Here is a 13,954-nt window from a genome sequence, read left to right on the forward strand (position 1 = left end):
TAATGTTGTTTAGATACAATTCATGAAAATTGATGCCAAATAATGAGGATTCCTTGCATTAAGGTCATTGTTTTGTGTCTTTTTAATATACACGTGATCACCTGAAGATTTGGAAAACTCAAAGCAAGTATGGGTTTGGAACTAAAAATGGGGCAGAGTCTTGTGGGGTGTGGCAAAGAAGAGCATGAATAGCTTTGAAGTCAGGCATCAGTCGATTCAAGTTCTGCACATACCAGTCTGTGTGACTTGGGCAAGTTACTGAACCTCTCTCTGAGTCTCCATTCTTTCACCTATAAAGACGGAATATTACTACATCTCTGAAGGAGGAGTTCAGATTAAGTGAGTTTATGCATCTGATAAGTGACTGCTTCGTAAATAATTCCCCTGGACACGGTGGCTCACCTCTATACTCCCAGCTACTCAGAAGGCTGAGGTGGGAGGATCGCTTGAGCCTGGGAATTTGAGGTTACAGAGAGCCGTGATGGTGCCACTGCACTCCAGCCTGGGCGACAGAGCAAGAGCCTGTCTCAAAATTAAATAAGTTTAATAAACAAACAAACAGGCTGGGCTTGGTGGCTCACGCCTGTAATCCCAGCACTTTGGGAGGCCAAGGTGGGCGGTTCACGAAGTCAAGAGATCGAGACCATCCTGGCCAACATGGTGAAACCCTGTCTCCACTAAAAATACAAAAATTAGCTGGGCGTGGTGGCGCACCCCTGTAGTCCCAGCTACTAGGGAGGCTGAGGCAGGAGAATCTCTTGAACCCGGGAGGCGGAGGTTCCAGTGAGCGTCGACTGCGCCATTGCACTCCAGCCTGGCGACAACAAACAGATAGTTTCCACTTACAACAAAATATGCCACAAGATGAGAGAGGGCAGAAATTTCCGAGGCCAAACTTAAAATTTGCATTTGGGATTTGGCCACAGTTTGGGCGTTCCCTGTGGCAGTGAATGCGGCTGCGGACCTCCCAGGGCCGCCATTGCCCGCAGGGAGTGTCATTTCTAAGGGCAACTGTTTGCTTCCGGACTGCCCCCGCCCCGCCCCGCCCCGCCCCTCAGCTCCCACATCTACCTGAAAGAAAATGTAATGGGTTGGGCCATTTTTATTTTCTTAAAAACTTTCTTCCGGGTCTTTGACCGGGGGCCGCAGGTGTCCCCGTGGGTTTCCCAGGCCGCTGCGGCCTTCACCGACAGGAGGAGGCCGTAGAGAGAGGTGCGGAGGGCCGGGGACCCAGAGCCATCCGGAGGTGGTCCCATTTGGGCCAAGGCCGCGGTTTGGCACTTCCGCCGCCTGCAGGGCTCCTAAAGGGCTGAGGAAGGCCTAGAATCCTCCTGCGCACCCAATCCGGCGTAGTCCGAGGGTCCGACCCCTCCAACCCCGCCAGGGTAGGAGGCAAGGAGGGGCCGGTGTGCCGGGGGATTCGGTCGCACTCCTCCCTGCCCAAGGGGGCCCAGGAGCTCCCTTGGGCCGAGCTCTGCAGGGAAACGAAGGCCCCATCAGGAGGCACCCGAATCTCAGGCACCCGCACCCGCGACGCGGTAGTGGGAGTCAAGACCCGGCGGCTGCGCCCCCGACGGCTTAGCCGCAGGGGAGCAAAGCCCTCAGTGCCTCGAGGCCAGTCTGGGTTTTTGAGCGTTGCGGGAGGTAACCGGAGAGTTCGCCGGATTTTAACACAATCCCACTCTACATCTTCAGAACAGGGTGGCCGCAAAGGCCCTTACCTCTTACCCCTCTCTGCTCCCACCCGCCCCACCGACCCGCCGGAGCAGAGCGGCCAATCAAAGGCACTTTCCCCGGGCGCCCAGTCGGCGTCGGGCTTCGAGGGCAGCTTGCGGAGCGAAGCCAGGCTGAGGGGCGATCAGCCCGCTGGAGACCCTGGAAACCCGCCGCCCGACGGAGAGTAGCTCGGGACAGTTCCACCGCTCAGCCCAATCAACTAAAGTGGAAGCCCGAGGTCGGCCTGCAGGGCCAGAGATGCCCTCCGGAGCTGGGCCAACCCTGGGTGCCCCTAAGTGGCGGGAGGGGTGGCTGGGTGGAGATCGCGAAAGACCCCGCTCAGGGGCCCCCTCTCGGCTCAGGACGGTAGAGGGGTCCCCTAGGGTGGCGGCGGAGGCCGGGGAGGTGGCGGCGGTGCAGGCGGTGCGCGCATCGCTGCGAGCTGGAGCCCCTAGGGCCTCGCCACACACACTCGCACCCCTCCCCCTCCCGGCCTGCCCACCCGCTCGCCGCGACCCCCGCCCCCATCCCCCTCCCCTCCTCCCGCCTCCGCCCCATTCTTGGAATTGTGTGGAAAAATTCTCAGCCAAACCTCCCACCTCTCCTCTCCTCCCACCCACCCCCTTTAAAAAACCCCTTTCCTCCCCGGCCCCTGCACTCTTTGTGAATGAGGGCAGGGAACACGGCCCTTCCCCCGCCCAGGAGCCACGCCAGACCGCCGCACTCAGAGGACTGTTTGTTAATAGTCCAATTAGATAATTGCCATCTTTCACTCCTTTTGCTCCGCATTTCCCATAAAGGAATGAATGGGGAGAGCGGCGTGGAGAGGGCTTCTGCCCCGGCAAGGTGACGAGAAGGGCTGGAGCATGCTCCTTGCACAAGGCCATGCGCTTGAATTGAATCATTGTAGCCTAATCAATGCTCTTATTGGATTACTGGCTGTTGCTTTTCTCAAAGATATTGTAGCAGAGACAATGAAATAGCTAGGGGAAAACTTTTTTTTTTTTTTGAAGCAGATCTCACAGTTGAGATTTCTCGGCCGTCTCTCCCTCTCCCCCTCTCTCTCCTGCTGGACTCTGAGTACAAAGCTGCCCTTTGAATGGGCTGCCTCAGGGCTGCTGGAGGTGCAGGCATGAAAAAATCCAACTGGAACTAAATGAAGAGAGGTGGCAGTTTAAGATGGCTGTCTGCGTCGAGGTGTGTTAAGAAGGAGTTGTTTAGGGGAAAAGCTTGGCTTTTTTAGAGTGCAGGGGAGATACTTTTTGGGAAAACTTTCTCCCCCCACCTTTGTCCCCCATCCCCCACTTCCAGGCAACTGCTTTCTTCTGCTGCTGGGTGTGTAGGGTTTTTTTTTTCCTCCCCCCACCCGCCCCCACCGCCCAACCCTCATTCAGCTCTATCTGGCAAGTGTGGAGAAAACCCCTCTAGCCAGTATGTGAGCAGGAGGGTCAAAGGCAAAAGGAAAGTTAATAATGCCTGCTAATGGTACTAACAATTCAGGATGAATCTTGTCAAAAGTTTTTCTGGAAGTGTGGGTCTTTGATTGTGTGTTTCCTGAAAGCAAGACCAATCATTTCCGTTTATTCACTGGCTAAACCCCTACTTGATTGGGGACAAGGACAGAAACCATCCATTACGATCTGATATATTATCCAAACAATTTAGTGTATTCATGAGGTAACCGAAACGTGGGGGCTGCGAAATTACCCGTAATCAATTGCAACAGCGAGTGTGCGTCCCCCCGGGTGTCGGACAACTACAACTCGCCGTCTCAGAAACAGGCGGGAGCCGCAGCATTTCGGAGTTGCGCTGTTCGCTACCTGATCGCCAGGCTGGGTACACTGGACGTGCTCAGAGGACGCGGGTGCTGACGAGGCGGCCTCGCCGCAGCTCCACCGGGATCCTGAACCAGACTGGCCGCCTCTTGGCTAGCGCGCCACTCTCCCGTCGCCGCTGACCCGCGCGCGGCCGCCGAAGCCTCCCCGCGGGGACATTCATTCTTGGCTCTTGCCTGTCGCCGGGCCGGGCGTACGCGCTACGTTGTCGGGGGTTTTGTCCCTTTTTCCCTTTTTTTTTTTCTCCTCCCCCCTCTTTTTTTGGCTTTTTTTTTTTTTTTTTTTTTCCTTTCTGTTGTTGTTGTTCTTGCCTATGTTCGGGAAACCAGACAAAATGGACGTTCGGTGCCACTCGGACGCCGAGGCTGCCCGGGTCTCGAAGAACGCGCACAAGGAGAGTCGGGAGAGCAAGGGCGCAGAGGGGAACCTCCCAGCCGCCTTCCTCAAGGAGCCGCAGGGCGCCTTCTCAGCGTCGGGCGGTGCTGAGGATTGTAACAAAAGTAAATCCAATTCCGCAGCCGACCCGGATTACTGCCGCCGGATCCTGGTCCGAGGTAGGGATGGGAAGGGCTGCCGGGCGCGTTCTTTGGGGTCGACTCCGGGGCCGGAGCTGCGCTCTGCAGCCGACACAGGCCGGTGGGGAGGAGTGCCGGCTGGGACTTGGGAGAAAGTTGTTGGCCCTCCCCGCTCCGGGTCCGGCTGGAGACAAGCGCCTGGGACTCTCCGGTGCGCTCTCCAGGGGCCTCCGCCCTCCACGCCCTGAGGGGCCCCAATGACCGGGCTGCGGGGGGAGACAGGGGGCTGCGCGGGTGCGGTCGGGCATCGGACTGCGGCCTCCGACCCGGGAAAGGAGCAGAAAACTCCGGGAGGAGGTGTGCGCGCTTCAAAGGCCGGATGATCTGCCGGGAGCCGGCCAGGGGACTCCAGCGCTCTGGAGGGCTGAGCGCACCCAAGGGGGAGCGCGAGCCCCGAAGAACAGCTGCCGATCGCGGGCTACGGCCCTGCCAGTTAGTGCACTGAGCCGAGGGCCCCAGCGCCGCGATCGGTGCCCAACCGCTGCCGCCGGGAGAGGCAGCTGGGCTGGGTTACGGAGCCGCGGTTGCCGCTTTGGTGCTCTGCTCTGCCGCTCTCGGATGCGCGGCGTGCGCTTAGCCCTGGCGGCGGAGGCTGCGAGGCCGGGCCCTGGCCTGGCGCCGCCCCAGCCAGCAGATCGCCGGGCCCGGCCGGCCCCGACTCAGTCCCTCCTCCTTCCGCTGCGCGGACTCCGGAGGGAAGGAGACTCGAGGGTGGGGGTGGGGACGACTGGAGCACGGTCTGGTCAGCAATCCCAGAGCTGGGGCCCGCAGGAGCCAGGCGGGGCGGCAAGGGTACCCTCAGGCTACAGGGGACCCGGCCTGCGCAGCCGAGGCCCCCCCAGGCCGGAAGAAACGTCCGCCTATTTGGAATTGATTGGATTTTTTCTCTCCCCTGTCTGGAGGACTCTACAAAAAGACAAAGTGTGGTCCCTCCTTCGGTCAGCGGTATGGAGTTAGGCCCCTTGCCTTCCACACAGTGTCTTTGCTACCTGGTTGTGGTCGTGCTCCGCCCCCCGCCCCCCATCCCCATCCCAAAACTGCACGCTTCTGGGGACTGTGTCCCCAAAGCCAGCTCGGGCCAAGGAGGTGGAGGGAGATGGGAGGGTTCTGCCGGCTGACATCTCCCCTTCCCTAGATGCCAAGGGGTCCATTCGAGAGATCATCCTGCCCAAGGGCCTGGACCTGGACCGGCCTAAGAGGACGCGCACGTCCTTCACCGCGGAGCAGCTCTATCGGCTGGAGATGGAGTTCCAGCGCTGCCAGTACGTGGTGGGCCGTGAGAGGACCGAGCTCGCCCGGCAGCTTAACCTCTCCGAGACCCAGGTACCCAGCGGCCAGGCCGCACACAGTTCTGCACCAGCCTTCCTCCCCACGACCCCTACCTAGCCTGCTCTTCACCTCCTAACCTGCTCTGGACAGAGCCACCCTTGGGAGGTGGAGGAGATGGGCAGGATGGGTAAGAAAGGCCTAAGGATTCCTTCCCCTAAATAATACATCCCTTCCCCCCACCCTTCCTGCCATCCCCAAATCTTCCAGGGCCCATGTTTTATCCACCTTAGCCTAGGCCCAAGAGGCCCCAAATCCTGTCCTTTTGGAATTTTTATTGGCCCCTGGTTTTGAGCATTTCCTTCTTGCTTCTGCTCTACAAAGAACTGTCTTTTGCCCTTGTTTGGGGTACCCCATTTTGGCTGGATTTCTAGGCCCCACCCCTTGTGGGCCCTCCCAGCTGTACACAGCATCCAGGCCCATTCTGCAGGAGTGAGGCTAAGTCTAACACCCCCTGCCCCAGCACCATGGGTGATTCCTAGGAATTAGAAAGGTGTACGCCCTCCTGGAGATCTGCCTGTGCAGATCAGGCTGCCCTGACCCTTAAAGGAAGGCTTTCCCCATCCTGAGCTGGCCCCAGCCCTGAGCACCCCGGAGACCCTGTCTTCTGTACCAGTGATGTGTGAGGAATGTGATGGGAAGCAGATCTAGGACCCAGAAGCCAGTACTGCCGATTGTGCTTTAGATCTTTCCCTTTACATTAAATCCGTATGATGCCCCTGGAGCTGGCCATGTGGGCTCTGGGCCCAGGAGAGGACCCAAGAACTTGCCAAGTGGCATGTCACCAGCTTGGCTTAGCTAAGGCAGCCTTCTTTCTGAAGACCGACCCTTTTCCCCATGCCCAACCCTGAAGCAGGTGGAGAGCATTTTAGGTCTGGGATCTGGGCTGAAAGCTGAGGACTGACAGAACAGATAGGGGTGTTCTTTTTGAGTTTGAGATTGGTGTGGTAGCTTTTTCTATTCTCTCTGCTACTACCCCTCTTAGTTTATAAAATCTAGACAGGATAGTCTTTCCCTATTGCTGCAAAACTCTTCTGGGCCACTGCTAGGCCTGCAGAGGGGCAGAAGAATGAGAGAGGAGGTTAGTGGGGAGTGTTCAGTCCACCTTAGCCTCCTTACTTTCTCCCATGATTCCAAGTTCATGACTCAGAGTAGTGGAGAGAGAAACTAAGAGTATCACTCAGACCCTTCAATGCAGCTATCTGGTGAGAGGAGGTGCAGAAAGCTCCGTCTGCATAAAGTCTCCCGCACATATTATTCTCCTGCAGCCACTTTCCCTGCTTGCTAGCCGATGGTCACGATGGTCACGTCTGAAGCAGGAAATGGTCCTTTGTAGCCTTCACCAGGAGTAGCGCTTCTAGGACTAAATCTGAGCCCACTGGGCCAGGGGCCTGGGTCCAGAAAGCCTGGGCAATACTCGCTTCCCCCATCTCTTCCCACTTCCCTCTTCCTTCTTCCCTTTTCCTTCACCTCAGCCTAGGGCCTCACACCCTCCACCGGAAATTCCGGCTTTGGGGCCCGCACTGATTCACACATCTGTGAGCCCCAAACACCGCTGCGGGGTAGCGCAGGAGCCAGAGAAACCCTTTCCGGTCTTCCTTCGAGTTCCTGTCGTGGGCATTTTATTACTTTGTTCTGTGTAAGCGGCGCCTGCCTGGGCCTGCTTCCCTGACCCGGAAGCGCAGCCCAGTGGAGCAGCTGTGTCCCCCTCGTGGCGGCGCCAGCTCCCCCAGCAGCGCCCCAGCCCGGACCTCTCCCGCTGCTGGGTGGGGCTGCGGGTAGGGCTGGGGCTTGGGGAGAGCCCTGGAGCCGCGCGCCCCGGGAACTCGCTTCCTTTGACGCTGGTCTTCCCTGCCCCTCTCTCCCACTTTCCCCGCACCCCGGCGCGCAGGTGAAGGTCTGGTTCCAGAACCGGCGCACCAAGCAGAAGAAGGACCAGGGCAAGGACTCGGAGCTACGCTCGGTGGTGTCGGAGACCGCGGCCACGTGCAGCGTGCTACGGCTGCTGGAGCAGGGCCGCCTGTTGTCGCCGCCCGGCCTGCCTGCGCTGCTGCCGCCTTGCGCCACGGGCGCTCTCGGCTCAGCGCTGCGCGGGCCCAGCCTGCCGGCCCTGGGCACTGGCGCCGCTGCCGGCTCGGCCGCCGCAGCCGCCGCCGCCCCGGGCCCAGCGGGCGCCGCGTCCCCGCACCCGCCGGCTGTGGGCGGTGCTCCAGGCCCCGGGCCCGCCGGGCCGGGGGGACTGCACGCGGGCGCCCCGGCCGCGGGCCACAGCCTATTCAGCCTGCCGGTGCCCTCGCTGCTCGGCTCCGTCGCCAGCCGCCTGTCCTCCGCCCCGTTAACAATGGCTGGTTCGCTAGCTGGGAATTTGCAAGAACTCTCCGCCCGATATCTGAGCTCCTCGGCCTTCGAGCCTTACTCCCGGACCAACAATAAAGAAGGGGCCGAGAAAAAAGCGCTGGACTGATTTTAAGTGTTTCCCTGTATTTATATTTATACTATCTATTGTGGTGATATTTATGGACTCACGCGCGTTAGGTGCCCAGAGCTCCTGCGCTGGGCTCCTGGCTCCCACCAGGCCTCTGACAGCTCTCCTTTCCCACCCAGGCTCTGCTACCAATTTTATCTCATTCGGGCTATTTTTTTTTCTACCTTTCCTCCGAGATTCCTCCCCAACCCCCAACTTCCTTCTGAATCCAGGAGCGATCCAAAGAATTGGGAAAAATGCCCGAGTTAGTCAACCTGATGCCCTGACCCCGTGCCCAGCCCAGGAGGAAAAAGACTGGTTCTAAGTCCAAAGCACAGGGCGTTTGCTCTAGATCCGCGGCTGCTGCCGCTGCCGACTATTCATAGGAATATTTGAAAGAGGAAAACTGCGCGCAGACCCCAGGGGCTTCCAGGTTTCTGTAGACCAAAAAGGGGGGACGTTCCTTCCTCTTGCCAGAGAAACCAGGGCTTGTGGGAGCCCCTGGGCCCCGCTTTGCGGACCTCTCGGGATAGTCGATACACAACACAGCTTCCTGGCGGGACAAATCCTGCGGTTTTTCCCCCCTTTAGGGCAACTCCAATCACAACCACCCCGGACCCCAGGAAACAGTAACAAACGTCCTGGTAGGCAACGACACTAATAAATTTGATCTAATCAGCAATAAAAGCAATTGCTACGTAAAACCAGATGAAGTGGAACCAGTTTTTAAATACTCGTAATGATGAAGTTTGGAAGGTGTAAGAAAATTCAGGATAGAGAATGCCCCACAGGGCAATGCAAAATTAAGGTTCTGGGTATTGTAACCTTAAACAGGAATTTAACGGGGGAAAAGCAAAGGAAAAGCCAACGCCGCTAATCAAAGAAAACTCAGAATCTTTTCTCCGAGGCTGTTCGGGGCGGTGGCCGACAGCTTCTCCCTCCTCCAGGAAAGAGCAAAGCGGCTGCCGGCGGTAGTCTGGGCGCCGGGCTTCACCCTACGGCCTCCCAGGCGCGTAGCTTTGGGCACAATCGCTCGGCTTGGAAAACGAGTCAGCACTCAATTGCCTCTTCTCCCAAACTCCCGGATTCACAAATCCTTTCCTGCACGCAGGAAACGGCTGGATTTCTGAGCAGTTATTTGCGGAAGGGGAGACAGGGACGCCGCTGGGCGGTCGGGCCTCCTCTAGCAGTAGTCTCAGAGTCCAGACAGCGTCTTGTGTGATTGATAGGAAAGACACTCCCCTCACCTCCCCAGTGTTAGGGTTTCAGTGGTCCCAAATCAGAACACGAACCGCGACACCCTCTTTCCTTACCCTGCGCAGCAGCGATCGTCCCTACAGCCACGGCCACCCACATTTTAACCAAATTCACAGACCCAGACTGCGAGGTGCCGCAGTATCTAGAATGTATTCGTCCATCTGAAGCAAGCGAAAGGCATTTTTTAAAATAGTAATTTTATTGTAAATTATTTACGTCGGAAACTCCCCCCTCTTTTTCATCTTTTTTTTTTCTAGGCAAATAGTGAAGAAAATAATGAACGATTCAAACGCGGGTAGGTGTCACTGAATCCAGGCTACTAACTTTGTTCTGAATGTTTTGGATATTTGGATGTTTTGTATTTATGTGGTGAGAGTGAAATATATATATCTATGATGATAAATGAGGTGTATTTTTGTCTTGTATTTGAAGGATAAAAAAACAAAAGAAGAAAAGGAAGAAAGAGCCAGCAAATGATGAGTCTCGGCGTGGGGACTCCGGGGGCAGAGGGTGGCAGCCCCTATAGTGCGGGGCCCTGCAACTGGTACCGTGAGCGCCTGGGATGAGGTTTGGGCGGATTTCGGGTTTCCAGAGAGGCAGACGCCTGGCTACGACGATTTGTTCCACTTCCTTGAGTGTTTCGCTCTCGATTTCTCTGTCTGTACCTCTGAGGTCGGCCCCTCAGACCCTCCTTCTTCATTTCCCACTGCGTAATTCTTTATTTAGGAACTTATCTCCGGACACTATAAAGTCCCTGCCTCCTAATGCTACGTTTCTAGAGTCTTCCAGCTGCATCTTCATGCCGGCAGCATTTTGGATTTTGTGCAATCATGGGCCCAGAATAGGCAAGGTTTTATTTTCTTCTGACTTAGAATAAGTCTCGCCAATGTCAAAGAGAAACTTTGAGGAAGCAGGAGACTGAAATCGATATTAATTCCTGCAGAGACCTCTCGCCCCACCTCGCCCCAGTGCTTATGCTGTGGTGAGGGATGTAGACGTTGCAAACAAATCTTGGGAAGCGAGGAGGGCCGGGAAGGACACTTCAAGACACGCTCTCCTAAAGCGTGTACAGCACCGGGCGAAGTCCGCGCAGCGGGCGCAGCGGCCCGGGCTCCTTCTTGTAGCGCCCGCACACCTGGTTGTTGCAGGGATCCGCTGTTCCCGTGCAGCACCGGCACTAACCAGGCCTTACAACCCCTACTCGTGTACTGTGCCTGAAGCTGGAGTTGGAGGCATCCAAAATAAGGCGGGGCACAGTGTGGGCGGCGGAGTCCGTGAGCCTTGAGCTCGGCTTTTTGCTGAGATCACAGCAGCCGCCCACAGACAGTTCACTTTTATTTCTCAAAGTTGCTGCAGATCCCTCAGCTTCGCTACTCTTGGCTCTTCCCCTCCCTGTCCGCCTCTCCTTCCTTTCTTTTGCTTGAAACTGCTTTTCCTTTTCTAGTCTTTTCTTCTGTGCTCCGGTCCTGTAAATCCCTGCGCTTCCTCTAAGGAGTTCTGTCTCTCAGTGGTGTGGGCTCCGATCTAGTTCCCCCTGTCTCCCTCCTCCATTACTTCTTCCTTCCGGGTCGGTCTCTTGCTCTCATTCTCTCTCTCTCTGGTTTTCTGGTTTTCTTCTCCTGCTCAAGGGGTCCCAAAGGCCAAGGCAGTGGGTGGCTCTCACTGCAGCTTCAAGGCTTGTGGCTGGGGCCCTCCAGGGCTGAGAAGGAAGGGAGAAGGTGGCATAACTTTTTGGGACAAAAGAAAACACAAAATCCTAGCTTGGAATTCCCAATACATTCAGCCTTCTCTCCCAGGGGCCTCAGCCTGGGAAGTCACCAAGCAGCTCCCTCCTTCCATCTTCCTGCCCTTTCTCCTTTTGGCTTTCTTAGCCCTGAAAGAGGGAAGGACTAGTCACCCCATCACTTCTGCTTTCACCTCCCTTCCCTCCCTGGCTTTGGGAAGAGCTGCTGAGCTCTTTGCCTGCCACTCAGGGAGTGCAATTGTTCTTAAAGAGCCTCTTCTGCATAGAAAAAGAATTGCAATTTTAATTAAAAAACAGTTATAGAAAATTCATTTAATTTTAGTGACTATCTTCTTTTCCCTCCTTCCCCAAGGGCCTCCAGTAAGCTGCCTTGGTCCCTGGAGGCCTCTGGCTTCCAACTGGAGACTCACAGGCCTTGGAGGAGGAGGAGGCAGGTAGCCTCTAGGCCAATAGCTGGGCCTGCCTGGGGAAAGGTGGAAGGAGGAACAGCTGCAGGAGGGGGGAGCTGAAAGGAATCTGATGCTCAAGCCTGCACAAAGCAACAGCCAAATTGTTTCAGAGCAGAAAAGAAAAGGGGAAAAAAACCTCTTAGCAAACCCCTGTGAGTTTGGGGGTCAGGTTCAGGAAAGATGTGGGAAGTCACTTGGAGAGCTAAATGGGACACATGCTCATATCCACACTTGCCGTTGGTCTAACCTTCAGCCAGAATGTATTAATAAGTAGCATTTAGCAACCCTTTATAGTTTACAAATAGCATTTCACATACACCATTCTACTGTTCCTCATGGTGGCTTTGAGAGGTCCAGCTCCATTTTAAAGACTCATATACAGGACTGACTGGAGCAAATAACTTGCTCAAAGCCTCATGGCTGCTCAGAACCCAAGATTGTAAGCTCCCCCTAGGGCCAGAGGCCTCTTCTTTCAGTTTTTTTCTCTCTTCCGCCTTTGCCCCCTCTTTCCCTCTTCCCTTTCTCCCTTCCTCCTTTCCTTCTTTTTGTGCCCACAGTGTCTGGATCACGGTATCTGAATTCTTTAGCCTATTTGCACCCACATCTGCTAATGTCCATATCTAGCCATCTATTACACCAGCTGCTGAGGATTTCCTTGGTGCCCTCATCAAGAAGTTTGAATTTCTCCCTCCTTCCTGTTTTTTTTTTTTTTTCCTGCCACTGTCCCAACTCTTTCCCTGTACCTCTGTCTAGAATGACATCTTTAAACCCCTTACCCTCTTTGGTCTTACACATCCTTATAAATGATTATTTTTAAATTGAATTTTAATATCCATGTGGTAAACACAGGGTAAAGTACACAAAGCTTAATTATACAAGTTGATAATTTACACACACACACACACACCCCTTCTTGAATCGCTCCAATGATAACGTTTTAACTTCTTCTCTTCAGCCACATAAGCCATATGATTATACACAGTGTCTTTCTCCTGTTTGAAAAGAAATTGTGTCATATTGGTGTGCTGTTCTTGCATAGAAAGCCTTTCTAAGAAGTCTTTTTAAGGTTTCTTGAAGAATTTAGAGGTCATGTAACTCTTCTAACCTCCTGAAGTCCTGAGTTTAAGTGGCTTGATTAAATGGCTGATCAAAACTTAAAAACATACTAGGTCAATGTTTTTCAAGATACAACTGAGGACCAGCTGCTTTAGAATCATCTAGGGAGTGGCTAAAATTCCAGGTTCCTAAGCCCTAGTCCCATCTGATGAATCAGAAACTGGGTTGGGGTTTAGGAACATGCATTTTAAACACGTTTCCAAAGTGATTCTTATCCAGACTAATATTTGAGAAGTACTGTATTAAATGGCAAACTCCCAAAACACTGCAGCCTCCTGCATCTGGCCCAGGGCCTGGCATTTGGTAGGAATACAATGAATGTTTGTTAAACAAATTAATCTACAGTTTCTGACACAGTTTAGAATTTCTTGGACCACATTATGCTATTGTAATTTAACACCATTTCTACATCGGGAAATCTTTACATTTCAGATTCTTTTTCATTTTCATGGAGGTTTCATTTTAATGGAGCAGGAGAGAAAAGAGAAATCTACTTTAGTGGTTTCTCAGGTCTCAGGGAAGGTGTTTTATAAACTCACTGGGGACCACCTGCCTGGACAGGCTGCTCCCTTACAGACCTGGTAGTTTGGGGAAAGGAGGAGGAGAGCCCTTCAGGTTTGCTGAAAGGCATTCAGATGCATACCCTTCTTGGTTGGAACCGAAAGCTTCTGTCTGAAGAGACATGAGTTCTGGAAGGAGCAAGGCCAGCAGGTTCAGAGAACCTGGCATGCAATGGACATGGAAGCTTAAAATTACTTGTGTATTCTCTGATTTATAGCTAATATGAAACTAATTTTCTCTCTAGAAACACATTCGCCTATCTTCTTACCCTGAAACAGAAAATAAATATTGTGCTTTTTGTGGTAGTGTTGTATTCATTCTTAAAAATAAATCCCATCATATATATGTGTAAAATATACACAAAATTTTTCACGTAAAAGTTTTCTTCATATAAAATCTGTTATGTGTGTTAGCAACAACATAACATGTATAGCAATAACACACACACATATATACACACATATAAACATGTACATAGCATTCCCTGGTATACAAGGTGGAGTATGCTAGTTTAATGCACACAGAAAAAGTAATTCATCTTAATGGTTTCTAGTTATGGGTTCTGGAGTCAGAATGACTTGGGTTCAAATCCCAGACACACCACTTAATAGCTGTGTAATCTTGGAGAAATTACTCATTTGGCTGCTCTAAACCTATTTCCATGTGTATTAAATGAAGGTAATAATGGCACCTACCTCGTAGGATTGTCATGGTTGTTTAGTTAGATAAAGCATCTAAAGCATCTAGTACAAGCCTAGAAAAAATTATATGCTCAAATATTAGCTATTTATTATAAGACTGTGATTGAGATAGCTGACTATCTGAGATTCTCTCTGAGGCCTCAGTTTCCCCATCTGTAGAATGAAGGTGTTGGCCTAAAGTCCTTTCCTGAGGAAGGGGAATGTGATTGG

At 53.6% G+C, this 13,954-nt stretch overlaps 1 protein-coding gene across 2 annotated transcripts; it reads left to right on the forward strand.

Annotated features, from left to right (window-relative positions):
- The first annotated feature begins 3,105 nt into the window (after positions 1–3,105).
- On the forward strand, positions 3,106–13,324 carry LOC105467437 (ventral anterior homeobox 1). Of its 2 annotated transcripts, XM_011717046.2 has the most exons (4): positions 3,106–4,105; positions 5,262–5,449; positions 9,431–9,468; positions 9,606–13,324. In XM_011717046.2, exons 1-4 carry the CDS (start codon positions 3,865–3,867, stop codon positions 9,697–9,699), a joined length of 561 nt encoding a protein of 186 aa, XP_011715348.2. In that variant the 5' UTR covers positions 3,106–3,864; the 3' UTR covers positions 9,700–13,324. The 2 variants fall into 2 exon arrangements, with proteins under 2 accessions (XP_011715348.2, XP_011715346.2); XM_011717044.3 differs by having other exon boundaries at positions 7,344–9,712.
- The last annotated feature ends 630 nt before the right edge of the window (positions 13,325–13,954 follow it).

This window comes from Macaca nemestrina, chromosome 9 (genome assembly GCF_043159975.1).
Source record: "Macaca nemestrina isolate mMacNem1 chromosome 9, mMacNem.hap1, whole genome shotgun sequence".
Classification (NCBI taxonomy): Eukaryota; Metazoa; Chordata; class Mammalia; order Primates; family Cercopithecidae; genus Macaca; species Macaca nemestrina.